Source organism: Saccopteryx leptura, chromosome 11 (assembly GCF_036850995.1).
Source record: "Saccopteryx leptura isolate mSacLep1 chromosome 11, mSacLep1_pri_phased_curated, whole genome shotgun sequence".
In the NCBI taxonomy this organism is placed as follows: Eukaryota; Metazoa; Chordata; class Mammalia; order Chiroptera; family Emballonuridae; genus Saccopteryx; species Saccopteryx leptura.
The window spans coordinates 58,631,717-58,657,643 of record NC_089513.1 but is presented as its reverse complement, the minus strand read 5'-3'; the positions used below and the strand labels follow the sequence as shown (position 1 = coordinate 58,657,643).

Sequence of the window (25,927 nt, the reverse complement as noted above, 5' to 3'; positions counted from 1 at the left end):
AATCCTCAGAGTAGTATTTCTGAGAACCATCTTTGTAAGCCTTGGGTGAGAGGGGGCAATACAAAAGAAGAAAAAAAAGAAAATTATCAGAGAGCCCTGGCTGGTTGGCTCAGTGGTAGAGCGTCGGCCTGGCATGCGGAAGTCCTGGGTTTGATTCCCGGCCAGGGCACACAGGAGAAGCACCCATCTGCTTCTCCACCCCTCCCCCTCTCCTTCCTCTCTGTCTCTCTCTTCCCCTCCCGCAGCCAAGGCTCCATTGGAGAAAGATGGCCCGGGCGCTGAGGATGGCTCTGTGGCCTCTGCCTCAGGCGCTAGAATGACTCTGGTCGCAACAGAGCGACACCCCGGATGGGCAGAGCATTGCCCCCTGGTGAGCATGCCAGGTGGATCCCAGTCGGGCGCATGCGGGAGTCTGTCTGACTGCCTCCCAGTTTCCAGCTTCAGAAAAATACAAAAAAAGAAAAAAGAAAATTATCAGAGAGAAAAATAAAGAAAGGAGGCAAATGTTTGTTTAAGTAAGGAAAACTGGACTCAGTTTTAATTTTCTTAAACATCAAGAGATAAGCAAACGCATGATAAAAGAAGTGGTAGCTTTGCTTGTATATTGTAATAGCTTTTACTAAAAAATACTTGTATAAATTATAGAAATAAAAACCTAAGACGTATACAAGGGCATGAACAAGGAAGGAAAACAAATGTGACATAGAATGAAATATTTTTAATAATCTTAAAATGACAGTGGTAATGTATGCTCATTGGAAAAAGTCTAAATCATTGAGGATATATCTGAGAGAGAAAAAGAGAGAGTAAAATGGTAAGCTTCCCCCTTCTAATTTGTCCTATCCATAATTTAGTTCTTTTCTAGCAGAGTTAACTGAAATCAATAATAAGTATACTTCCAAATATTTTCCTATATATTTACACACACATAATAATATATATATAGGTCAGAACAAGGTTCGGAGGGTAAATCTTATATACATATGCTTAAGTGAAAAAGAAAAAGCCAGTCTGAAAGCTTACATACTATACTACTCCATTTATTTGATATTTTAGAAAAGGCAAAACTATAGGGATAGTAACTATATCAGTGTTTACAAGAAATTTGAGGGGAGGAGTAGTAGAAAGTTGAAAGGTGAATGATGGAAACATTTTTTTTTTGTATTTTTCTGAAGCTAGAAACGGGGAGAGACAGTCAGACAGACTCCCGCATGAGCCCGACCAGGATCCACCCAGCACGCCCACCAGGGGGCGACGCTCTGCCCACCAGGGGGCGATGCTCTGCCCATCCGGGGCGTCATTCTGTTGCGACCAGAGCCACTCTAGCGCCTGGGGCAGAGGCCAAGGAGCTATCCCCAGCGCCAGGGCCATCTTTGCTCCAATGGAGCCTCGGCTGTGGGAGGGGAAGAGAGAGACAGAAAGAAAGGAGAGGGGGAGGGGTGGAGAAGCACATGGGTGCTTCTCCTGTGTGCCCTGGCCGGGAATCGAACCCGGGACTTCTGCACGCCAGGCCGACGCTCCACCACCGAGCCAACCGGCCAGGACCTGATGGAAACATTTTAAGGTAGTGAAATTATTCTGTATGATACAATAATGTTGGATGCATGGCACTATACATTAGTCAAAACTGAATGAACTTTATAGCATAAAGAGTGAACATCAAGGTTCACTGCAAATTTAAAAAATTTAGGAGGTTGGAAGATTAAATCATGGAATTGAGATTGTGATGAAACAATCTAACTGTATTACAAATGTAGCTATAATCTCACTGGGGATAAAGAGGAAGATGCTACTTAAGTAACTTTGAAGATGAGTGGAAATTAAAAAACTAAAGACACAATAACTGCACGTATAAGCCCTGCACTCTAGTTAATTCAATTGTTTCCCCTGGAGGTACTGGCAACAATTCTAAGACCACAATACACGTGTACTGGGATTAAACAAATAAGTAAATGGATGACAGAGAGGAGAGCCACTTTTCCATTGTTTGAGTGAAAGGTTACAGATAGGCAAGGGCAGAAATTTGTGAAAACAAATTACAGTTGGAGACATTAAGTATGAACTCATCTAAATACAGATGGTATGTATAAAAATTCACATGTGTGTATATGCATGAAGAAGTCTGCATACACGCATTTCCTTGCTCGGTCAGAGGGCATAGAGGCACTGACCCCCCTCCCAGGAGCAATAGGGTACCGAATGTCCAGATCTTGGTTTTAATACTTTTTTCCAGTAAAACGGAACCAGCACTCCTTGGAGAAAGGCAGGCTCCAAGCTTTGGTTCAGGACTATGCAAGATGAGCTTGGGGCATCTGTTAGTGCCAGAAAATAAACAAAATTATAGGACTTGTCAAAGGAATAAAGAGCAAATTGAAAGTGTTCCCAATGGTCAAACAGGCACAATTTGAGCAACAATATAAATAAAGCAGCAGTACTGGAGTACAAACCAAGGTATAAAATACAAATCCATGAGTCCATATAGATATCGGTAAATGGTTTACTAAATAAATGAGGGAGAAGAGACAATTTTTCCATATGGAAGAATTCTAAATAATTTGTAATGATACTAACCCTTTAAGGAGGTGGAGCATGACATCCCACCCCTTGAATGTGGATTATACATAGTAACTTCCTGCCCAAGTGCAAAGCGGAAGGAAGGGAAAGCCTAACTTTACAGTGGAGAAACTTAGTAAAAGCTACCTGTATTGGGTGATCAAAGTTATTATTAAAAGTAATAAGATATATGTATATATTTTTTTAAAGATGCTCATCTTTTTCTTTTTTTTAATTTTATTTATTCATTTTAGAGAGGAGAGGGGGGGAGAGAGAGAGAGAGAGAGAGAGAGAGAGAGAGAGAGACGGGGGAGGAGCAGGAAGCATCAACTCCCATATGTGCCTTGACCAGGCAAACCCAGGGTTTCGAACCGGCGACCTCAGCATTTCCAGGTCAACGCTTTATCCACTGCACCACCACGGGTCAGGCAATAAGATATATTGATAGCACATATCCTTGATATGACGTGATGAGAATGGCACTTGACCTCTGTGGTGTTCTTTCTCAAAATCCATAGCTCTCATTAGCCATGAATAAACAAACAAACAAACAAACAAACCAAACTTATGGACATTTTACAAAATACATGATCAATACTCAAAACTGTCACAAGGTCATAAAAAATCTGACATGTCACAGTCTAGAGTATCTTAAGGAGACATGATGACTAATAGTGATGCTATTTATATATTCTGAATAGGATTCTAGAACAGGAAAAGAACATTAGGTATAAATTAAGGAAACTTGAGTAAAGTATTGACTTTGGTTATAAACAATGTACCAGGATTGGTGTACTAGTGGCCAAAAAATTCACTATGCTAATGTAAAATGTTAACAATAGAAAAAACTGGGTGTGGGAAATTCTCTGTACAATCTTTGCAACCTTTCTATAAACTTAAAATTATTCTAAAATTTAAAATATACTTTGGAATATTTTCTATGAAAAACATATATAGATATTCCTTATTATTTATAATGGCTACATACTATTCCATAAAATACATAGACATGACATACTTCATTAGACATCCGCCACCACGGTATTTAGATGTATGCACATCTACAAGAATTTGTCTGTTTCTTTTTTTATTAATTTTAATGGGGTTACATTAATAAATCAGGGCACATATTTTCAGAGCAAACATCTCCAGGTTATTTTGATAGTTGACTATGTTGTATACCCATCACCCAAAGTCAAATTGTCTTCTGTCACGTTCTATCTGGTTTTCTTTGTGCCCCTTCCCACCCCCCACTCCCTCTCTCTCCTCCCTCCTCCCAAGAATTTGTCTGTTTCTAAAGCATTAAATCTAAAGAAACTTTGAAATGTAAATATAGGAAGCAAAGGCTCTGAAAATATTGAGTTCTTAAAGGCCTTTAGATAATTTTTTATGTCACCTTTAGTTTTAGTATATTTCCCCATGCATTAATGATACTTCTATCTTTTTACTCCTGTAAATTATTCCATTTCTAGAGTAGTTGGTTTATTTATGCAATGAATACTACTCAGAAATAAAATGAACTCTTATTTAATACATGCATAAGAATATATACAGCCTGACCAGGTGGTGGCGCAGTGGATAGAGCATCGGACTGGGATGTAGAGGAACCAGGTTTGAAGCCCCGAGGTCACCAGCTTAAGCGAGAGCTCTCCAGCTTGAGCGAGGGGTCACTGGCTTGAGCATGATATCAGACATGACCCCATGGTTGCTGGCTTGAGCCCAAGGTGGCTGGCTTGACACCCAAGGTTGCTGACTTGAAGCTCAAGGTCACTGACTTGAGCAAGGGGCCACTCACTCTGCTGTAGCCCCCCAGTCAAGGCACATATGAGAAATCAATCAATGAACAACTAAGGAGACTAAGGAGCTGCAACGAAGAATTGATGCTTCTCATCTCTCTCCCTTCCTGCCTGTCTGTCTCTATCTGTCCCTCTCTCTGTCTCTGTAACAACAACAAAAAAGAATATATACAAATATGACCATGTATAGAAAGTAAAATTCATACAACGATAGTATGAATTATTTAAAAAGTGGGTGAACATTCTTGTGAATGATACACATTAACCTTAGGATTCTGTTCATAAGGAAGGGGGAGGAGGAGCAAAAGAATATTGGATAAGTCTTCAGCTATGCCAACAACTTTTTATTTATTTTTCTTAAGTGTGAGAGCAGAAACAAATATGGCTAAATGTTAATATTTCTTTAACCTGAGCAGTGAGTATCTGTGGATGTTTTATAAGTTCTATCTTTTACATCCAATTTGTTAAAATTTAAAGTCATTTTACTTATATGCGATTCAGTTCTTTCCTTGTATTGTTGACAAATTATAATATTATTTTTAATAAGTTTATTGGGGTGACATTGGTTAATAAAATTATATAGGTTTTAGGGATACAATTCTATAATAAATCATCTGTATATTGTATTGTATGTTCACTACCCCAAGTGAAGTCTCCTTCCATCACCATTAACCCCCGTTCCCCTCTTCTCCCTCCCCCATCCTCCTTTCTCTGTGTTAATGACCATACTGTTTGTGGATATGAGGTTGAGTTTTCTTTTGTTTGTTTGTTTTTTGTTATTTAGTTATTATAGGGTTTTTTTCCCCCTGTACTTCAGAGATGGACTTTATTCTGCCTGCATCTGTGCTTGCTTATCGTATCTAAGTTGATTTTCTTCTCCCTTTTTTCTCCATTTTGTTCTTTTCTTATTCCTTTCCTTTTATTTTATTCTTTAATTTAATAAGGCCACATATGAGACCGAAAACTAACACACACAAAAAATAATATTCCCTAAAGCATTCACCAAAATAGTACGTAGCTCTGAGTCTGTCTTTTATTTACCACACACACTAATTACTGATGATGCTTTAATTCTATCAGTAGTGTATGTGAAGAAAAAAATCAGAGTTAAATGTACTATTTCTCTTAAATACTTTTATTGTTGAGTATACAATTTAAAAATGCATCAGAGTTGTGAAGGGGGTAAGAAGAAGCTGCCAGCAGTGCCAGTAGTTATTTTGTTGTTGTTTTTGTTTTTAAGTAAGAGTTTTATTTATTTTTAAATATTTTATTTATTTATTTTAGAGAGGAAAGAGGAAGAGAGAAGGGAGAGAGAAGAGGGGGGAGGAGCAGGAAGGATCAACTCCCATATGTGCCTTGACTGGGCAAGCCCTGGGTTTCGAACCCATGACCTCAGTGTTCCAGGTCGATGCTTTATCCACTGCGCCACCACAGGTTGGACCCTGCCAGTAGTTCTTGCTGGAAGGAATCTTCAAAGTATGCAATAAGTAATTCAGGGTCACATGTACAACAGAAAATCCCTACTTATTCAAAATTTAAAAATCTGAAAGAGAAAATTAATTTTTAATAAAAAAGAAAAAAACTGTTAGAACTAATTAACAGGATTTTTTTGTCTCAAAAAATAAACAAACTGCTCAGACATTTAAAGGGTCAGTGCAAATTCTTACAACCTCTATAACAATGCAGTTTCCTATAATGGAACTGATGTTTCTTTTTTGTATGTGTGTGACAGAGACAGAGAGAGGGACAGATAGGGACAGACAGGCAGGAAGGGAAAGAGATGAGAAGCATCAATTCTTCATTGTGGCACCTTAGTTGTTTGTTCATTGATTGCTCTCTCATATGTACCTTGACCGAGGAGCTACAGCAGACCAAGTGACCCCTTGCTCAAGCCAGTGACCTTGGGCTCAAGCTGGTGAGCCTTGCTCAAACCAGATGAGCCTGCGCTCAAGCTGGCAACATTGGGGTTTTGAACCTGGGTTCTCCACGTCCCAGTCCGACGCTCTATCCACTGTGCCACTACCTGGTCAGGAGGAACTGATGTTTCTAAAGTTGATTGCAAGGTCATGAAAAAATTATATAACATTCAGAAATATCCTAATATTAAAATGTAGTCTGTTTATTTCAAAATAGTGAACATATAAGACATCTACAGATTTCAGTCTAGCTGAGTTACAAAAGTTTGGTGAGCTTCAAATTTATTATTCTAAGTTTGATTTATGAAAGCTAGTGTAATCAAAAGTATTGGGATTCTTTTTTTTTTTTTTTTTTTTGGCCATCTTTTGGCTTATACTCCCTTCTAGAAGTTGGGAAGTAGACACTAATGAGCACCTTAGTGCTTTTCAACCAATACACATGAAATACAAAATTGCAAAGAGAAATATTGATAACCCCCAGTGAAAAGTACGTATGACAGAAGTTAGCAAGCTCTCTAGTCACGCAGTCTGCTCCTTCTCCGGTGCCCAGCAGAGCAGTTTGCGTAGATGGGTGGGGGCCAGCAGACCCTGCCCCGGCTTCTCCTGTGCTTTGCAGGCTCTGGACTTCGCAGGAAGTGCTGTGTGCCACCATTCCTTATGAAACACACGGTCAGGGGGGTTCCCTTCTGGCTAGCTTCACACACCCTTAAAGTACAAAGCACGATAGGAATTATGTTTCCTCAAAGATATTTTTAGGTATTCCCCACCCCAACACATACACAGACAAGGAAATTCTAATCACTATCATCGATTATATGGGTAATTTTAATAGTATCAATTATATGGGAAGAATAATGTTAAGTGTTTATTTTAAATTATACAGCTGGGGAAAAGTATTAATTGAAGATGGACAAGCCATTAATAAAAGACTCTTGACAATATTCTAAGACGCGAATGTCTGGATACCCTAAGTCATTGCTATTCAAAGTAGCAGATGTGCTCATGCATTAAATGTTTAAAACAAACTTTTAACAAGTTAAATACAGAAAGTGAGAGACAGCATTGAAAAAAATATAGCAGGTTGACATTGTTATGCTATTCAGGCATATGATTATTTTTCTACTAAGTAGTTTTTATTGTATTTTACAACTGTATCAGTACAGAGCAGATAGGAATTTTTAATGTGGTTCTCAGGGATAGCTAAGGAAACACATTTTAGAAAGTGATTGAACTTGTAATTAAGTCTATTTTTATTATAAAGTGTATAACTTTTGATTTTACCTGACACTTACTTAACATTAACACTACTGTATTTATAAATTATAACTTAAAGCACTCTTGGATTTACAAATAACATGAAATAACATGGAGAGTAAAAGAAAAAAATGTTGCTGTGATTCTTTAGTGAGAGTTGAAGAAGGGAGAGTGTGAAAGGAGATGAGAGAGCGTGTGCCTGGGTGTACCCGGAGGGAGCGTCTTTAGAGAGAGTTGAAGAAGGGAGAGTGTGAAAGGTGATGAGAGAGAGTGTGCCTGGGTGTACCGGAGGGAGCGTCTTTAGTGAGAGTTGAAGAAGGGAGAGTGTGAAAGGAGATGAGAGAGTGTGTGCCTGTGTGTACCCGGAGGGAGCGTCTTTAGTGAGAGTTGAAGAAGGGAGAGTGTGAAAGGAGATGAGAGAGCGTGTGCCTGGGTGTACCCGGAGGGAGCGTCTTTAGTGAGAGTTGAAGAAGGGAGAGTGTGAAAGGAGATGAGAGAGCGTGTGCCTGGGTGTACCCGGAGGGAGCGTCTTTAGAGAGAGTTGAAGAAGGGAGAGTGTGAAAGGAGATGAGAGAGCGTGTGCCTGTGTGTACCCGGAGGGAGCGTCTTTAGTGAGAGTTGAAGAAGGGAGAGTGTGAAAGGAGATGAGAGAGTGTGTGCCTGGGTGTACCCGGAGGGAGCGTCTTTAGTGAGAGTTGAAGAAGGGAGAGTGTGAAAGGAGATGAGAGAGTGTGTGCCTGTGTGTACCCGGAGGGAGCGTCTTTAGTGAGAGTTGAAGAAGGGAGAGTGTGAAAGGAGATGAGAGAGCCTGTGCCTGGGTGTACCCGGAGGGAGCGTCTTTAGTGAGAGTTGAAGAAGGGAGAGTGTGAAAGGAGATGAGAGAGTGTGTGCCTGGGTGTACCCGGAGGGAGCGTCTTTAGTGCTGAGAGACAGAAAAGAAGCAATGTACTTGAGTACAACCTGGTGAAAAGGTGGTGGTGGCCATATAGGACTAATGAGTCCTAGTGACAGCAGTCTGGAAAATTTCTAGGTCATTTCTGAAATGAAGTAAGAAGAGAAAAAAGTGAAACAAGTACATTCACTTTTCTGTATGTGCTATTTGCAAATCAGGTATTTATTATTGTTCAGGTTGTGTTTACAGACAATAAACCTATGCTAAAAGTTTTCTATTTAGTAAATAGAAAATAAATAAATAAATAAATAAATAAATAGAGATAAATAGAAAATTTTCTTTAAAAATATCTTAATTTTAGGTAGATAGGTAGGTAGATACCATCAGGCAAGCATGTTACAAAATGTTAAAAGAGATATAAAATGTGTGGGACATCTTTTGGAAAATGTCCCATCTCTGTTCACAGGCTTACCTGCCCTGCCCACCCCTAATTCTTTCAGATTTCATGCAGGATATAACTTTGGAGCCACCTACCAAATGCACATGTGTGTGTTATCAATAGATCTGGGCCTGGGGTCCAAGGTGAACAAGAGATATTCCAAATACACAGAAGAGAACAGTTTTGTCTTTCTGCTTCTAAGTAAGCAATAAACACAATTTGCTACTTTATAGTTGTGTCACCCTATATGTCTTAGGCAAACTGATATTTCTTTGGAAAGATTTAAGATTGTAATTTTTAAGTGTCATTTTCTGATAAATTTTGACAATACCTATAATTTTATTTAATAAATTTGGGCTAGGACCTAGTGAAGATACTAACAGTTGTGTGGGAATCATCAGGAAAGAATGAGGTTTATGAATATCCAGCAACAACAACGTAGAGCTTTGATATTCCTGTGCCAGTTTCCGGCTCTCCTTCCTCAGTCCAGGTCACAACTGGGCAGCATCTCACCAACCCTTCAGGATGTCTCTTTATCCTGATTTACTTATCATCCTTTTCAGATTGTCCCAGCCTCCAGCATTCTTCCTAACCACCCTACCCAGTATGCCTCCCAAACACCCACGGAGAATTGCCCGAACACCTTGCTTTCGCCAAACTAGCATATCATGTTATTATAGTTAGATCAAGAGTTGGCAGTCACAAAATAGTCCCAGAGATTTAAGGTACAGAGAATATAGTCAACAACATTATAGGGTCTACTTGAAACATCAGGGGGACCACTTTGTAAAGTACATGGTTGTATAACCACTTGTCTATAAAACTGAAACTAATACAAAATAATGTTGAATGTAAACTGCCGTTGAAAAATAATATTTAGCCTGACCAGGTGGTGGCACAGTGGATAGAGCATTGGACTGGGAGGCGGAAGACCCAGGTTCGAAACTCCGAAGTCACCAGCTTGAGTGTAGGTTCATCTGGTTTGATCCCAGCTCACCAGCTTGAACCCAAGGTCACTGGCTTGAGCAAAGGGTCACTCAGTTTGCTGTAGCCCCCCAGTCAAGGCACATGTGAGGAAGCAATCAATGAATAACAAAGGTGCCACAATGAAGAATTGATGCTTCTCATCTCTCTCTTCCTGTCTGTCCCTGTCTGCCCCTCTCTCTATCTCTGTCAAAAAAAAAAAAAAAAAAGAAAAAGAAAATTTAGAAAAATTAAAAATGAAATAGAAAAAAACAAGAGAGAAAAAAAAATGAAAGAGAAGGGGAGAAATGTTGGGTCTTAACAATATTTGCATAGTCTTGTTAGAAAAATTGCATGTAGGGTGCAATGGTCTCCCATTTTATAGCTTCAGCACCTGCTTGGTAGTCCATGCTCTGGCAGTACAAATCGTAACACCGAGTTCTCAGTGTTCTTGTGGAAATGTGCAGTCAGTCTGAAATATGCTATGATCTCAACTGTAAGGTGTGGAGCATGGACATGATAGTCTTTTAGGCGGCACAGAGTTTACAACCAGCTGCGGAAATTAATACTAACATGCTGATGCATTTAAACTAATTAACAGGTGGTTTTAAAGTAACAACGGATGAGAATATTAGAGCATGCATCAGGATGGAGCAAAAAGAGGGAGGACTCAGTAGCTGAAACACACCTAAAGATTATTCAGCTCGTTGGATCCTAAATCTGAGAGCTTCTGGCTCACAAGAACTTCACATTTTATGTAGGCTGCAGAGCAATATTCAGAATGTTCCACTATTCTAAGAGGGACATAACTCTCTAGTTATTAGAAACTTTTTTCTTTCTAACTACAAAATGCTAACTACAAAAAACCTGCTTGGACCCAGAAGAAAAGCAAGTTTTATTATAACTGATTTTTTCCAATACAGTTAAAGAAAGTTTAATTTCTTTTTTTATTATTATTAAATTTAATGCAGTGACATTGATAAACCAGGGTACATATGTTGAGAGAAAACACCTCCAAATTATTTTGACATTTGATTGTGCTCTATACCCCTCCCCCAAAGTCAAATTGTCTTCTGTCACCTTCTATCTGGTTTTCTTTGTGCTCCTCCCCCTCCCCCACCCCCTCACTCCTTCTTCGCCCCCTCCCCCCTCCCCCCACCCTCCACCCCCATTGCCATCACATTCTTGTTTATGTCTCTGAGTCTCATTTTTATGTCCCATCTATGTATGGATTCATATAGTTCTTAGTTTTTTCTGATTTACTTATTTCACTCCGTATAATGTTGTCAAGGTCCATCCATGTTACTGTAAATGATCCGATGTCATCATTTCTTATGGCTGAGTAGTATTCCATAGTATATATGTACCAAAGCTTTTTTAATCCACTCATCCTCTGAAGGACACTTGGGCTCTTTCCAGATCTTTGCTATTGTGAGCAATGCTGCCACAAACATGGGGGTGCATTTCTCCTTTTGGAGCCGTTCTATGGTGTTCTTGGGGTATATTCCTAAAAGTGGGATAGTTAGGTCAAAAGGCAGTTCGATTTTCAGTTTTTTGAGGAATCTCCATACTGTTTTCCACAGTGGCTGCACCAGTCTGCATTCCCACCAGCAGTGCAGGAGGGTTCTGTTGTTTTGTTGATGAGTGCCATTCTGACTGGTGTGAGGTGATATCTCATTGTGGTTTTAATTTGAATTTCTCTAATGATTAGTGATGTTGAGCATTTTTTCATGGGCCTACTGGCCATCTGTATGTCCTCTTTGGAAAAGTGTCTATTCATTTCTTTTTCCCATTTTTTGATTGGATTGTTTGTCTTTCTGGTGTTGAGATTTACAAGTTCTTTATAAATTTTGGTTATTAAACCCTCATCAGACGTATTATCAAATATGTTCTCCCATTGTGTAGTTTGTCTTTTTATTCTGTTCTTATTGTCTTTAGCTGTGCAAAAGATTTTTAGTTTGATATAGTCCCATTTGTTTATCCTGTCTTTTATTTCACTTCCCCGTGGAGATAAATCAGCAAATATATTGCTCCGAGAGATGTCCGAGAGCTTACTGCCTATGTTTTCTTCTAAGATGCTTATGGTTTCACGGCCTACATTTAAGTCTTTTATCCATTTTGAGTTTATTTTTGTGAGTGGTGTAAGCTGGTGATCTAGTTTCATTTTTTTGCAGGTAGCTGTCCAATTTTCCCAACACTATTTGTTAAAGAGGCTGTCTTTACTCCATTGTATTTCCTTACCTCCTTTGTCAAATATCAGTTGTCCATAGAGCTGTGGGTTTATTTCTGGGTTCTCTGTTCTGTTCCATTGATCTATATGCCTGTTCTTATGCCAGTACCAGGCTGTTTTGAGTACAATGGCCTTGTAGTATAACTTGATATCAGGAAGTGTGATACCTCCCACTTTATTCTTCTTTTTTAAGATTGCTGAGGCTAAATAAAAAATTTCTATAAAAAAAATAAAAAAGATTGCTGAGGCTATTCGTGTTCTTTTTTGGTTCCGTATAAATTTTTGGAATATGTGATCTATATCTTGAAGTATGTCATTGGTATTGCATTGAATTTATAGATTGCTTTGGGTAATATAGACATTTTAATGATGTTTATTCTTCCTAACCATGAGCATTGTATATGCTTCCACTTGTTTGTATCTTCCTTGATTTCTTTTATCAATGCTTTGTAATTTTCCGAGTACAAGTCTTTAGTCTCCTTGGTTAAGTTTACTCCTAGGTATTTTATTTTTTTGGTTGTAATAGTGAAGGGGATTGTTTCCTAATTTCTCTTTAAAGAAAGTTTAATTTCTATGTAGCTTACTTTAAAAACATGTTCATAAATTCACCAGTACTGTACTTGACTTGTTATGGAAAACAATAATAAACCTGAAAGGTTTTACAAGTGAGGAATAATTAGTCTTGAAAGATCTTATAACTGAATGAATAATGTAGCATAAAAATCAAAGGAGGAACACATGAGATACAGATGACAGAAAGAAAACTCACTTAGCATTAAAGTTTTATTCATTTAGTAGAGTCCTTAGAAAAAATCCATATAAAATGAATTTTTAAATAAATCATATTTTACATATATTCCCATTATATAACTAGATACAATCTGATTATATCATAGAAGGAACATTCTGGTATATATGATTTAAGGATATATATATATACACAGTATATATAAATAAATATACTATTTAAATATGTAGTTACATATACAGAAGAGTCATGAACTATCCGAATAAGATTATTAACCTGAGAAGAGCTCAAGAATGTACTAAAAACAAGATTTTTCTCTTCTGAGTTAGGGACATGGATCTTTGTTATATATTTTTAATATTTTTCTTTATTTTTAAACAGGTTGTTCGGCATCAAATCAGTAATTCAGATAGACTGTTCCAACACGTGGAAGATCATAGCAAACCCAGAGCTGTCATGGTACCACCATGCCAACCCCATCCTCCTGCTGGTGATGTACTACACGTTGGCAACTCTGATCCGCATCTGGCTACAGGAACCCCTTGTAAGGATCAAAACGTTTTTGTGACCTTGTCTGCAAAGTAACCTGGAAACTCCAAGTGAACTGGTTCATGCCTATTAACTGCTCACTAATGGATGCTACATTCCCAAATATCTATAGTGTTTCACCTTTCTTTGAGGCCCACTGATGGCAGTTGCATAGTAGCAGAATCTTCATAGGGTCATAGGAGGCCCAAATTGCCATCTATTAACCTGTTTATCCAATTCCCTTCTGAAATGGTAAAATTCCTTAAGTTGTTTATTGTGTTTCTTTCAGCCACAGAACCACATATGGATATGGATAGTATCTAATATGTATGAGTAAAAACGTGAAAAATTAAAGTATACTATGGGAATAGTTTCTGAGAAATGTTTTAAAATGTTGGAGAGTACTTGAAGCTATCTGAGTTAATCAGCATTCTAAGCGCCCTAGCGTTTACTGGTGTCTCAAGCAGACTCGTGGAACCTCAGGTTCTCCTGAGCTGTGGAGGTCATTGCTGTAGTGAAGGGGAAGGCTGTCACTGACCCTCAGGCCCAGTGGGCTTCCTTAGCCGCAGGGCATCTGGGGACAAAGGAAGGCAGTGAGGAAGACAAGCGAAGTCCCAGCCTGCACAGTTAGTTGCAGAACCACGAAGCACAGAGCTAGAGGGGAATGGCCCCTGAGGCAGTGCTGGAAGATGAGTGACAGCTCCTATCACAGTTCCAGATGACCTGGCACATTTTGTGAACAATGCCAGTGGCAAATGTAAGTTCTGAGGTCAAAGTCTATGATACATGTTTGAAAAAGAGAGAGAAGCAAGTGTCAAGACAGATGTAATCTATGGACTCCCTGCTGGCAAGTGTGAATTCCTACTAGTGTGTCTGAGTGTTTCCACAGCTGCTGCTGGCACACCAGGCTGTGTCCCCTCCCCCTGCTCCAGAAGCGGTGGTGTGTTAACGCCCTTTTGATTGGGCCATCAGTGTTGGGAAGCCAAACTAAATACCCAAGTGCCTCCTGTTCCTATACCCTCTATCAGCTCTCCCAGACCAATGCTCTAATTTAGGCCAATGTGTTATTAGGCAAGATCATAGTTTTGTGCATAAGATATATTCTTGGTTAATAGTGTATGTAAGTTCTAGTTGATTGTGCCTTTAATAGATTTTTTTCTGAAAGACTTTCCACGGCTGGATTACATAGTTAACTGGGCACATTTTTGGAAAACTCTTCTTCTAAGAACAGTTTGTACAGCTACTTCCTAGTGTTTAGAATATACATTGAGAGGCTATGAATACATTAGAGCATATCTCTATAATTTATGAGGCTTAATAGCAATCAAGAACATTTAATATTGATGAGCTTAGCATTTAAAGAACAGTTTTTTTGTCATTTTTAAAAGTATCTTGATAAAATTTTGTATATTATATACGTTAATTTAAAAAACATAATCATATTGAAGCAAAGATGAAAAGTTTCACTGGTTACCCAGGTTGTTGAGCAAACTGCTAAGGGAAGCAGGAATGATCCTGTGAGTTACTCTGTGTCTCAGGTGCAGGATGAGAGGACCAAGGAAGAGGACAGAGCCCTGGCTTGTAGCCCCATCCCAATGACAGCCGAGAGGAGGCGGAGTCTGTGGTATGCAACCCATTACCCAACCGATGAGAGAAAAGTAAGTCCCTAAGAAAGGAATTTCTGTTTTCTACTTTATTTTCCTCTTTTCATATTATATCGCTGAATATAAGTCATATAATATAATATAATATAATAATAATATAATATAATATGCAAACTCAAATTGCTCAGTTTATAGAAATAACTTGATTTCCAAGTCTTAGAATCAGAAAGCTCTTTTTAAGATGGGAACCCAGGGCTTCCAAAAGATATACCATGGCTCCATCATACTCTATGAGATGCCATTTTCTGTGCTTTCTAGTGAAGTCTCTTAATTCTAAAGAGAAAGAACATTCTTAGATTTGTAAAAACAAAAAATGATGAAGTACTCTGTTAGCACTGGGTGGCAAAAGTTGGTGTTGAAATACATTGCAGAAAATACTCTCGCTCTATTAAGTAGCCAGCCACAATAATAACTCAAGAAACCACTTAAGAAAATCAACACAATCTATGTGAATATAATTAAGTGACTCTTACTACTTTGAAGCAGCAGTGTGAGCTACAATTTGGTAATTCATGTAACATTTTGATCACATTTAACCATTTTAAACTCCACTCAATCAGTGCTGTACTGACTTAACCAAAAATGGTCTACTTGCAATGTTCTAAAGACAAATAATCTTATGTTTCTCAAATAGGGTCAGTGTTTTGCTTTAGAGCAAGTTAGAGAATTGAGGAGTAGATTCTCTGAATTATTTGGTGGTGGGTGAGTTTCCCTAAGGCACATGGTCTTATTCTGAGCATGGTTGTCCTGTGCTGGGAGGGGGGAGGGGACAATAGATGTGCTATTTCAGGGAGCGGACAGCAGAGTGGAGCAGATGTGGTGCCCTGAAGTCTGAGGATTCCCGGGGGCCCTCTTCTCTCCCATTGCACTGTTTCTGGTGATCCTGCCCATTTCCCTAAGTGATGATATCATCAGCAGTTTCCAAAGAGAGGTCTCTACACCTCCGGAGATTCCTGAGACCCTTAGAGCAATTCACCAGCCCCAAACTATTACTGTCATAACTGGTAAAATAGTTACCTTTCATTGTGCTTATATTTTCTCTGATGGTAGAAAAACACAAACCAAGGCAGCAACGCGAACCGCTACATTCATGGTCAGCTCTTCAAGGCCGCACGCTCATAGGACACAAAGCAGAAAGTTCAGTTACACTTAAATATAGCCTTGATGACCAGAGATAGTTATTCATTTCTTTAAATCTCAAGCTTAGAGCACACGTCTTTTTAATATTTTGTGTGGCAAAACAGGGAGTCCACACAGAGTGCCACATCCAAGGTAGGACAACTGTGGAATGAAAAGCACTCGGCCGATCACTGGAAGTGTGGGCTGAACTGGCCACGTTCCATCCAACAGCAGGTTTACTTGAAAGAACAGCCCGCAGACAGATAGATTGTGGTTATACTGGGATAGGTATTTGGCAGATAATTCCTGGAAAATAAATGAAATGAACCCCTTTTATTTCAAGACATGGACTCACACAACATTGTTGCCAATGATACAATTTGAACTTTTGAGTGAAAATTCAAATATTGGAAAATCTCTATCTACTACTGAGAGCTGGAAAAGTTCCCCATGCTAAGGACTATCTTGATGAAATCAGTGGTGACATTAACCAATGTGCTTTTTAACTGTGTAATGAAATATATGTCAGTACTCCGTAGGGCTGTAAGACTCACTGAAGCAAATCGCCACACTCAGTATTGTGATGTGTGGGTACAAAATCCACAGAAGGTGCAAGATACAGGCTCACCTTGCTTTATTGTGCTTCGCTTCATTGCACTTCACAGATGTGGTGTTTTTTACAAGACCCTCCACCAGCAGAAAGAGGGTGACTTGCTTTATGTCAATACTCGCTTTATTGATGTGGTCTGGAACCAAACATGCGATATCTCCCAGGTGTGACCGCATATCAGTGGGCTGTGATGAAACAAACTGCTAAGGTTGTTGATCTGGTTTCAAATTTCACATTTCAATTAACCTTCAAGTTCCTACTACTTGACGAGTTTGGTCTAGTAGCAAAGAAAACTATCCACGATTATCTGGGTAGACTATTGAAATACTTCTTTCTTTTCCAACTGCATGTCTCCATGAACCAGATTTTCTTCAGACATTTCGACCAAAACTACATATCACAACAGATTGACTGCAGAAACAGATATGAGAATCTAGCTGCCTTCTTTTAAATCAGACACTATAAAGATACACAAAAGCGGCCCTGGCCGGTTGGCTCAGCGGTAGAGCGTCGGCCTGGCGTGCGGAGGACCCGGGTTCGTTCCCGGCCAGGGCACACAGGAGAGGCGCCCATTTGCTTCTCCACCCCTCCGCCGCACTTTCCTCTCTGTCTCTCTCTTCCCCTCCCGCAGCCAAGGCTCCATTGGAGCAAAGATGGCCCGGGCGCTGGGGATGGCTCTGTGGCCTCTGCCCCAGGCGCTGGAGTGGCTCTGGTCGCAATATGGCGACGCCCAGGATGGGCAGAGCATCGCCCCCTGGTGGGCAGGGCGTCGCCCCATGGTGGGCGTGCCGGGTGGATCCCGGTCCGGCGCATGCGGGAGTCTGTCTGACTGTCTCTCCCCGTTTCCAGCTTCAGAAAAATGAGAAAAAAAAAAAAAAAAAAAAAAAAAAAAGATACACAAAAGCATAAAACAATGCTACTCTTTTCACTGTTTTTTTTTTGTTTTTTTTTTAAATAATTTTATTTTTTTAATGGGGTGACATCAATAAATCAGGATACATATATTCAAAGATAACAAGTCCAGGTTATCTTGTCATTCAATTATGTTGCATACCCATCACCCAAAGTCAGATTGTCCTCTGTCACCTTCTATCTAGTTTTCTTTGTGCCCCTCCCCTCCCCCTTTCCCTCTCCCTTTCCCCCCTCCCCCGGTAACCACCACACTCTTATCAATGTCTCTTAGTTTCACTTTTATGTCCCACCTACGTATGGAATAATGCAGGTCCTGGTTTTTCTGATTTACTTATTTCGCTTCTTTTTTTAACCTTTCTTTTTTTTTTTATTTATTCATTTTTAGAGAGGAGAGAGACAGAGAGAGGAGAGAGAGACTTTTCACTGTTTTTTTTAAAAAAATATAGCTATTTGAATAAAATTTATGTTAACATATAATAGCTATTTCATTTTTAATTAACTAATAGATACATATTCTTAAATGCCTCAATTTTAATTTCTAATGTGGCAGATATTGATCAATAAGACCCACATAAATAAAAACACTTTGGGACTCCCAGTGATTTGTTACAATGTAAATGAATCCTGACTTAAAAGGCCTGGGGAGCTCAGGGCATTGTCACAGCAAATGCTTATTATTCAGGGCAAGCCCTAACCGTATGGCACTAATATAGTTAAAAAATAGTCATATGATAATTATTTTGTTGTAGACAGCATGAAAATCTTAAAACTCAAATCACACAACAAACTAATAGTTCTTCATTATGAAACTTCTGTTTCTTGAAAAGTGAACACTGAGAATCCTGCAGCTGTCTCAGATGGTTCTAGGAATAGAAAATCAAGCAGTTTAAACTATTAGAACACTTGAAAGATATAATTAACTTTTGTAGTGACGTAGTTTATTGAGGCTTATTTGCTGTTATAATGAAAAGTTAACATCAGAAGCTGGAAAGTGGTTATAATAAATAGCAACATCCCAACTGAATATTTGTTCCTGTATATTTTGCATGGCTGTTTTAACATACTGACCTTGATTTAGTTTAACAGCATGGATATGATTGTCGTATAGATGTGTATAAACATTACAGTGCTTTCGGCTTATATATTAACATGCTGTTCTGCATTGCTTTTTGCAGCTTTTATCCATGACCCAAGATGACTACAAACCATCTGATGTTAGTATATCCTTAGCATTATTATTTGTGCGTGCACGAGAGATATAGAAATGACATAAGTGGAATTAGCTCCTTTGCTTATATTTGAATGATCTATAAAATATCTTACAAGGTTTTGAATAATCATTTTGTAAATATTATATCTGGTTTATTGCTATTAAAACACTGGCTCATATGAGCTCGAGTATAATACAAAATGAATTTAAACTTTTAAAAAGCCATGTTGGATGGTTTCTTAAAAGCATTTTGCTCTGTAGATATACCTGTTACATAGTTTAAATAGGAACTCTTACTTGTCTGTGGACACACAGACATATATGCATATGTTTATATGTATATCTTTAAATTTGTAAAGGCAAAGAAATAGAGGAGGGAAGAAAAAGAAAGTGCACTAAGCATACAACATGCTGCAGTAAAGGAGATAAATTGGAAGCATCAGGCAGAGATGCCAGAGGGGGAGCCATCTAAGCTGAGGCCCGTGGTGTTAGTCTGTGCAAAGCCCCTTGGGCTGTGCACAGGACTGGGAGGGGCTGGGGCAGGATGCCCCTGGGCAGGGCCCAGGAAAGGTCTGGAGTTCCTTATAGCTAGAGGACTAGCTGGGAGGGGGATAGCCATGAGACTGGAGGACCAGACCAAGTCACGAAGCCCCTGCCTGCCTGCCTGCCTTTCCCAGAGCTCTCACTGCATGCTGAGAGCAGGGGGTGCCTCAGCAGAGGTGGGGCAGGGTCAGATTCACAGGGTATTGTGATCTCTCTGTGGAGGATAAGTTTGAAGAGGAAAGAGACGTGATTTCATCTCACAAAAGTGGATAGTTAAGTAAGCTGTTTCAACTGTCAATCAGCAATTCACTGTTGAGCTAGGCCTTAGCGTAAGGAAAAGAGGCGGGATGTCCATATCAAAAATGGCAGCTCCTTGGTCACAGGTGTGCCTTTGTCCCTCACTCCCTCACAGAGCCTGCTGGTGACCGTCAATGGCAATCCTGTGGATTACCACACCATCCATCCCAGTCTTCCCATGGAAAACGGCCCCGCCAAAGCCGAGCTGTATTCCACCCCGCAGTACAGGTGGGAGCCCTCGGACGACTCCACAGGTGAGGGGCCAGCTCTGCAGGGCGCGGGCCTACCAGGCTTTGGTCTCTCCCTCGCACAGACTCAGCCTGGCATCGCTGTCTTTTTATAATTGTTCACTGGATTTGGTTTTTTTTTCTTCTTCTAACAAGTGTTGTCTTCCATGGTCGGTATAATTAAGCTCCTTTCCTTCCGTTCTCCCTGTATTCTAGCCCAACCTATGGCTAGGTGTGCTCTATCCTTGTTTACCGAAGAGGCGTAAGCAGGGCAAACTTTGAAAAGTAGAAGGTAAAAAATGATTTTAGGATGTCAACTTGTGTATATGTATGTTTGAGTCTTTCTGTAATTTGAGAATGTAAATCATGATCAATAGTTCTCCAGGTTAATGGTTGAATGTTTTCAGCAATTGTTCTTTTTGTCTATTAAAAAGTAGAGAGGGTCCAGACGTGTCCAGGCCACCCCCCCTTTCTCCCCACAGTTTGTTGTGATGAAGGAAAGCAGAAAGGAGGCCTGGGGGGGGGGGGGAGAGGAAGTCTTACTCTCACACACTTGCTTTTCTGGCCTATAGAGCATCTTTTTTTTTTTTTTTTAATCAACTAGTAAACAACATTTTAAAAGCTGAAGCTCTAACCCAGAAATGAAAATTTCTGGAATCCGTTGAAGAAGTAAGCGTCTGGCAAAGCAGTCCCTAGTTTCTGCCAGGCAGCAGTTGGCCAGCCCCAGGCTGTCATTGCCCTGCTGGAGGCCACGCCCATCACCAACTCGTACTGACGGAATTGGCTACATTTACTACTGAGAAGGCAAAGCAGGATGCCTGCAGGTAGCAGCAAAGCGGCTACAGAGTTAGAGTGGGTTTTTCTCTCTGTTTTGATGGACTTAAAACTGAGTTTTTATAAATTATCCCATGCTTAGTAAACAGTCAGCAACCCTCCAATCTGTATTATCTGTACATTGAGCTGACTCTTCTGTACTTTTTTTTTCACCGTTCTTTATCGGCCTTATTCTAATGCTCTGTTCTGCTTAATCCTTATCCGTGCTCCCCGCAGTTGCCTCTGACCCTGCATCCACTGCGCAGAGCAAATGGTTCGTTACATTAGCCAACACTCCTCAGCCAGGTCAGATCAGTTCAGTTCTCCCGCCCCCACCCTGTCCCTCCTCACTCACCCAGCCCCAAGACGCATCTTCAATCTCTGGAGAGCACCAGACTCTGCTGATTACTGGCCCATCTCTCCTTTCTACATGCATGTTTCAGTTTGCAACCCAGGTCTTCACTTACTTAATGTGTCGGGAAACACACTACTTTCCGAAGCGTGGTCTTCAGACCTGCGGCATTAGAATCACAAAGGCAGGCCCAAGAACCAGCATTTGTGACTTCTAATGTTTGAGAAGTTCCGGTCACAGCCAAATAACCTTCTATTTCCACATTACTTAACGTGAAAAGAAATGAAGAGAATTTTTGACTGCTGACAAGGCAAAACCCATACATACTAAAATCATAAATTGAACTTTCAAAAGTAAAACAATAGTTGGTTATTTTTTTTTATTCAAATCTCTATATCCAAAAAAAAAAAAATGTTATTGCTAGAGAAGTAGCATGCCAGTAATTATAAAACCCATCCAATTTGGTTCCTTTGTTGCTGTCTCCGTGGCCCTCCCAGCACACCCTGGGCTCATCCCACCCCACACGGGAGGGGCGGGCAGCCAGGGGCTTCTGCAGGAAGAAACTTTGCAGCCTCCATCAGAGGCCCACTTCTCAGCCTTCTCAGGCACTGGGTTTCGGTGATGTGTGTATGCTTCCTCTTCATGGTGTGAAGCAACTCCCTAATTGGGATATAACCCCTTTTTATATAGCCGATACAATTTAAGAAAGAAAGACAGGACATTTTACTTAAGTGTGTCACTCATTACTTCATCCGTAGAATCAGAGTGGCTCTCCTGACAGCTGCAGGGGACCTGGAGGAGAGCCCTTCCCACCCACATCAGCGCTGTCCTGATCCTGGTCTGCGCCATGCGGACTCCACTTCTCTCTCTGCTTTTCGTACGACCTGGAAGCAAACTGTGGGCCACCGTGTTCTCTCTGGCACAGTGGATGCTTGGCTGGCTGTTTTCCTGGCTTTCTGCATCTTCTCTGTGCCTGTACCCCATATACTCTTTGTATGAATTATCTATTACTGAGTAACAAACTTAGTGGTTTAAAACAACGTTTAATGTCACAGCTTTAATTGTGAATAAGGAATCCTCTGTAACTAGGCTGACGTTCTCTGGCTCAGGGTCTCTCCTGAGGTTTTAAAGTCCAGCTGCTAGCCAAGTCCTTGGTCCCATCCAGGGACCGGGGTCTGCTTCCATGGCTATTCACATGGATATTGACCGGCCTTAGCCTTTGCTGACTGCTGACCAGAGACATCGGCTCCTTGCCACCTGGGCAACCCTCCCCCATAGAGCAGTTACAGTTTGGCAGCTGGCTTTGCCCAGAGTGAGAGAAGGGGAGAAAGGGCTCCAAATGAAAGTCTTAGTCTTTTATAACTCCATCTTGGCAGTATTCCATCCCTTCTCAAGTATTCCGTTCTTTAAAAGTCCAGCATGGTCCCACCCACGGTCGAAAGAGAGTTGAGCAGGCCGTGAACAGCAGAAGGTGGCTCACCGACGGCCAGCTGAGAGGCGTCCCTCCACTCTCTCTCATCTGAGCCTTTCTCCTGTGATTTCTGAGTGCCGCTCACATCACACTCAGCAAGCAGAACGTAATGAATCCGTTTGAACGCTAAGGGCTTCGTTAATTGGAATAATCTCCAAAGTCTTAAAAAAAAAAAAAAAAGGCCATGCTAAAACCATATATAGGCTGCATTGCTGGGGACATTTAAATAAAATGTATATATTTGCATTAATAGTGATATAAAATATTTGTCTATCTAGAAAAGAAAGAGGAAGAAGAGGATGAGAAAGATGAATTTGAAGAGGGATGGATCTGTGAGGAGAAAACAAGTGTGAAAGTTCACGCCATGGTCTCCGTGTTCCAGTTTATTATGAAACAGAGTTACATCTGCGCCCTCATTTCTATGATGGTAGGTACAGAGGCCCGGGTGGCCCGCTGGCTGGGAGCCCCTCCACCCTCCCGTGGACAACAGAGATACCGTAATCCGCCCAACGTCTTGGCAGAGAATATTTACTTATATGAATTTTTCATGGGATTTTTATATCCCTGATTTCAAGATCATGTCCTTTTCTACTCAGCCTCCTTTTAAATTTTAATACATTTCTCCCAAATTAGCCTATCAAGTCACACTTGTCCCCTATTTTGGCATTTAAAAGGACATATTGGGTAGTTTTTCTAAGTGGTACTGAAGGTGTTCAAGATGAACACAGATTGCTTATATTTCTTTCAGAAAGTGAGAATTGGATTCACATGGTATCTTAGATTTGAGTGAGACTGGTTTGTATCTTAGCTGCAATAAATTTTTACCAATATGAACATCAAGCAACCAGAGTTCCCAAGTGCCTTTCCCGCTGTGAGCACTCGGCTGGTACATGTTTCTATTCACCTGTGGGTACGTCCTGCATCTCCGGCCTGTACACGGATGATAACAGAAAGTCTAATTTCTACCTTTCTTAAAAATAAACCTTCGTGAGAAATCTAATTTATTTTCAAGAGACCTAACACTTCTTTAATACAAGTCTCTTCCAAATTCTGTGGTCAATGGTGAAATCTCATGGACATCTTTAAGGATAAAAATGAAAATATACTATAACTCTAGGAGGAAAATACCTACACAGTTTCCTTGGCACTCAGTCAGGTTCCTTCCAAACTTCGGCTCTGGTGAGGACACTGCCATATCTGAGAGAGGTTTAGGGGACAGAAAACCCCACCAACTTAAACGTGGCTCTTCTGGCAACTGTTCTTCTCTAAATAACATTAATTAAGGGCTCTTTGGGATACTTTTTAATGTTTTCTATATATCGATCTCTACCCCAAATTTTTCATTCTAAAATATCGAACATATAAATGAAACTTACAAATCTGATTCTTAACTCAAAAAGGTATACACACTTCCACCCCTTTATTTCTAAAAATAAGCCAGTTCAGTCTGGTGGTCCCTTTTTGTAAATAAATAGGGCTTGAACATTTTTTGAATACACGTTTTATAAAAAAAAAAAATCTATTATGGAAACAACCTAAGAGACAGATCCTTCAGGAAAGACATGCCCGTATTAAAGACGTGCCCTTGTCTGATGTGACTTCTGTTGTTTTAGTGGAGCCACAGTATTAACGTTTCAGAAGCGCCTGCCTTCCAGGCAGCGCCCAGGGTGGCAGACTGAATCACAGACAGGAAGAGGAGACCCCAGGAGCCGTGTCTGTTAGAACAATACGTGTATTTCTGCATCAATACAAAGGATGGAGTATTGAATGCTCAGGAAATCCAGACACTGAACACAGGAAGCAGCATAAAGCAGAGGCTACTTCCCAGCTCCCATGTGTAACTTAACCAATAGCGGGGAAGGACGTTTGTAAAGAATCCTCATCACTTACCTTTCTCCCTCTTCCACTCTCGCCTTCCCGAACAAGAACAGCATGCAGGGGAATTATATCTGTGGAGCTTATTTTCCTGGGTCACACACACAAACATGGGAGTCATATCTGCCTTTCATACTGGGATAAATGCATTAAATTCATTATTTAATGTAGATATATATGTGTGTGTGTGTATATATATATATATATATATATATATATATATATATATATATATATATTAAATGTTACCTAAACTTTGATAAACACTACTTCCAAGAAATAAAATCTTTACGAAAACAATTCAGACTTGATCATAGTTACCAGTCACTAACTTAATTTTTTATTTATTTATTTTTTTAACAGAAACAGAGAGAGTCAGAGAGAGGGATAGATAGGGACAGACAGACAGGAACGGAGAGAGATGAGAAGCATCAATCATCAGTTTTTTGTTGCGACACCTTAGTTGTCCATTGATTGCTTTCTCATATGTGCCTTGACTGTGGGGCTACAGCAGACCGAGTGACCCCTTGCTCGAGCCAGTGACCTTGGGTCCAAGCTGGTGAGCTTTGCTCAAACCAGATGAGCCCGCGCTCAAGCTAGCAATCTCGGGGATCTCAAACCTGGGTCCTCCACATCCCAGTCCGATGCTCTATCCACTGCGCCACCGCCTGGTCAGGTACTAACTTAATTTTAATAAAAACATTTAATTTTCAGCTTATATCTATGTGTTTTAACCAACAATTTTAAATATCAATAATTTGTCACTTAAAAAGCTAGCTGTGCTTTAGGACAAATTTGCAAATTGCTAAGAAGAAATAGTCCTTTGTTCATGCTGACTTTCTTTGTCTTGATATTTACCTATTTTCCAGAAGCAAAACCAACTTGTAAAATATTTTAGACTTTATAACTAATTCCTGATAATAATGATATTTCAGGAATATTATTGATTACAGTTAGCCTAAACTATATCTAGAAGGTGTTTTTAAAGGTCTTTTCACAAAAATTTTATATCAGAGGTTATAATAAAACATGTAGATTTCCTGAAGTTCATACTATTAATATATATTATGAGCCTGCTTTACAGATTGTCTGGTAGCTGCCCTTTGAGATATATTTCTGAATTTTCAAAAGGTTAGTGTGAGGATCATTTGTCCAAATGTTGTGAGGGCTCTTTTGTCCTACCCCTTACAGCAGTGGTCCCCAACCTTTTTTGGGTCACGGACCCATTTAATATCAGAAAATATTTTCACAGACCGGCCTTTTAGGGTGGGACAGATAAATGTATCATGTGACCGAGACAAGTGTCAAGAGTGAGTCTTAGATGAATGTAACAGAGGAGATCTGGTCATTCTTTAAAAATAAAACATCATTCAGACTTAAATATAAATAAAACGGAAATAGTGTAAGTTATTTATTCTTCCTCTGTGGACCGGTACCAAATGGCCTATGGACCGGTACCAGTTCGTGGCCCCAGAGGTTGGAGACCACTGCCTTACAGGACAAAAGCTAAGGCTG

The 25,927-nt window shown here is 40.0% G+C and overlaps 1 protein-coding gene across 2 annotated transcripts in view; it reads left to right on the top strand.

The window, feature by feature from the left end:
• The window catches only part of PIEZO2 (piezo type mechanosensitive ion channel component 2), a 496,788-nt gene that overhangs the window by 337,335 nt on the left and 133,526 nt on the right, over positions 1 to 25,927 (top strand). For both annotated transcript variants that reach the window (XM_066352258.1, XM_066352260.1), the window contains exons 8-12: positions 13,173 to 13,335; positions 14,858 to 14,977; positions 18,800 to 18,838; positions 19,790 to 19,928; positions 22,816 to 22,964. In XM_066352258.1, the coding sequence (XP_066208355.1) occupies positions 13,173 to 13,335; positions 14,858 to 14,977; positions 18,800 to 18,838; positions 19,790 to 19,928; positions 22,816 to 22,964 (610 nt within the window). The remainder of the gene's footprint in view (positions 1 to 13,172; positions 13,336 to 14,857; positions 14,978 to 18,799; positions 18,839 to 19,789; positions 19,929 to 22,815; positions 22,965 to 25,927) is intronic.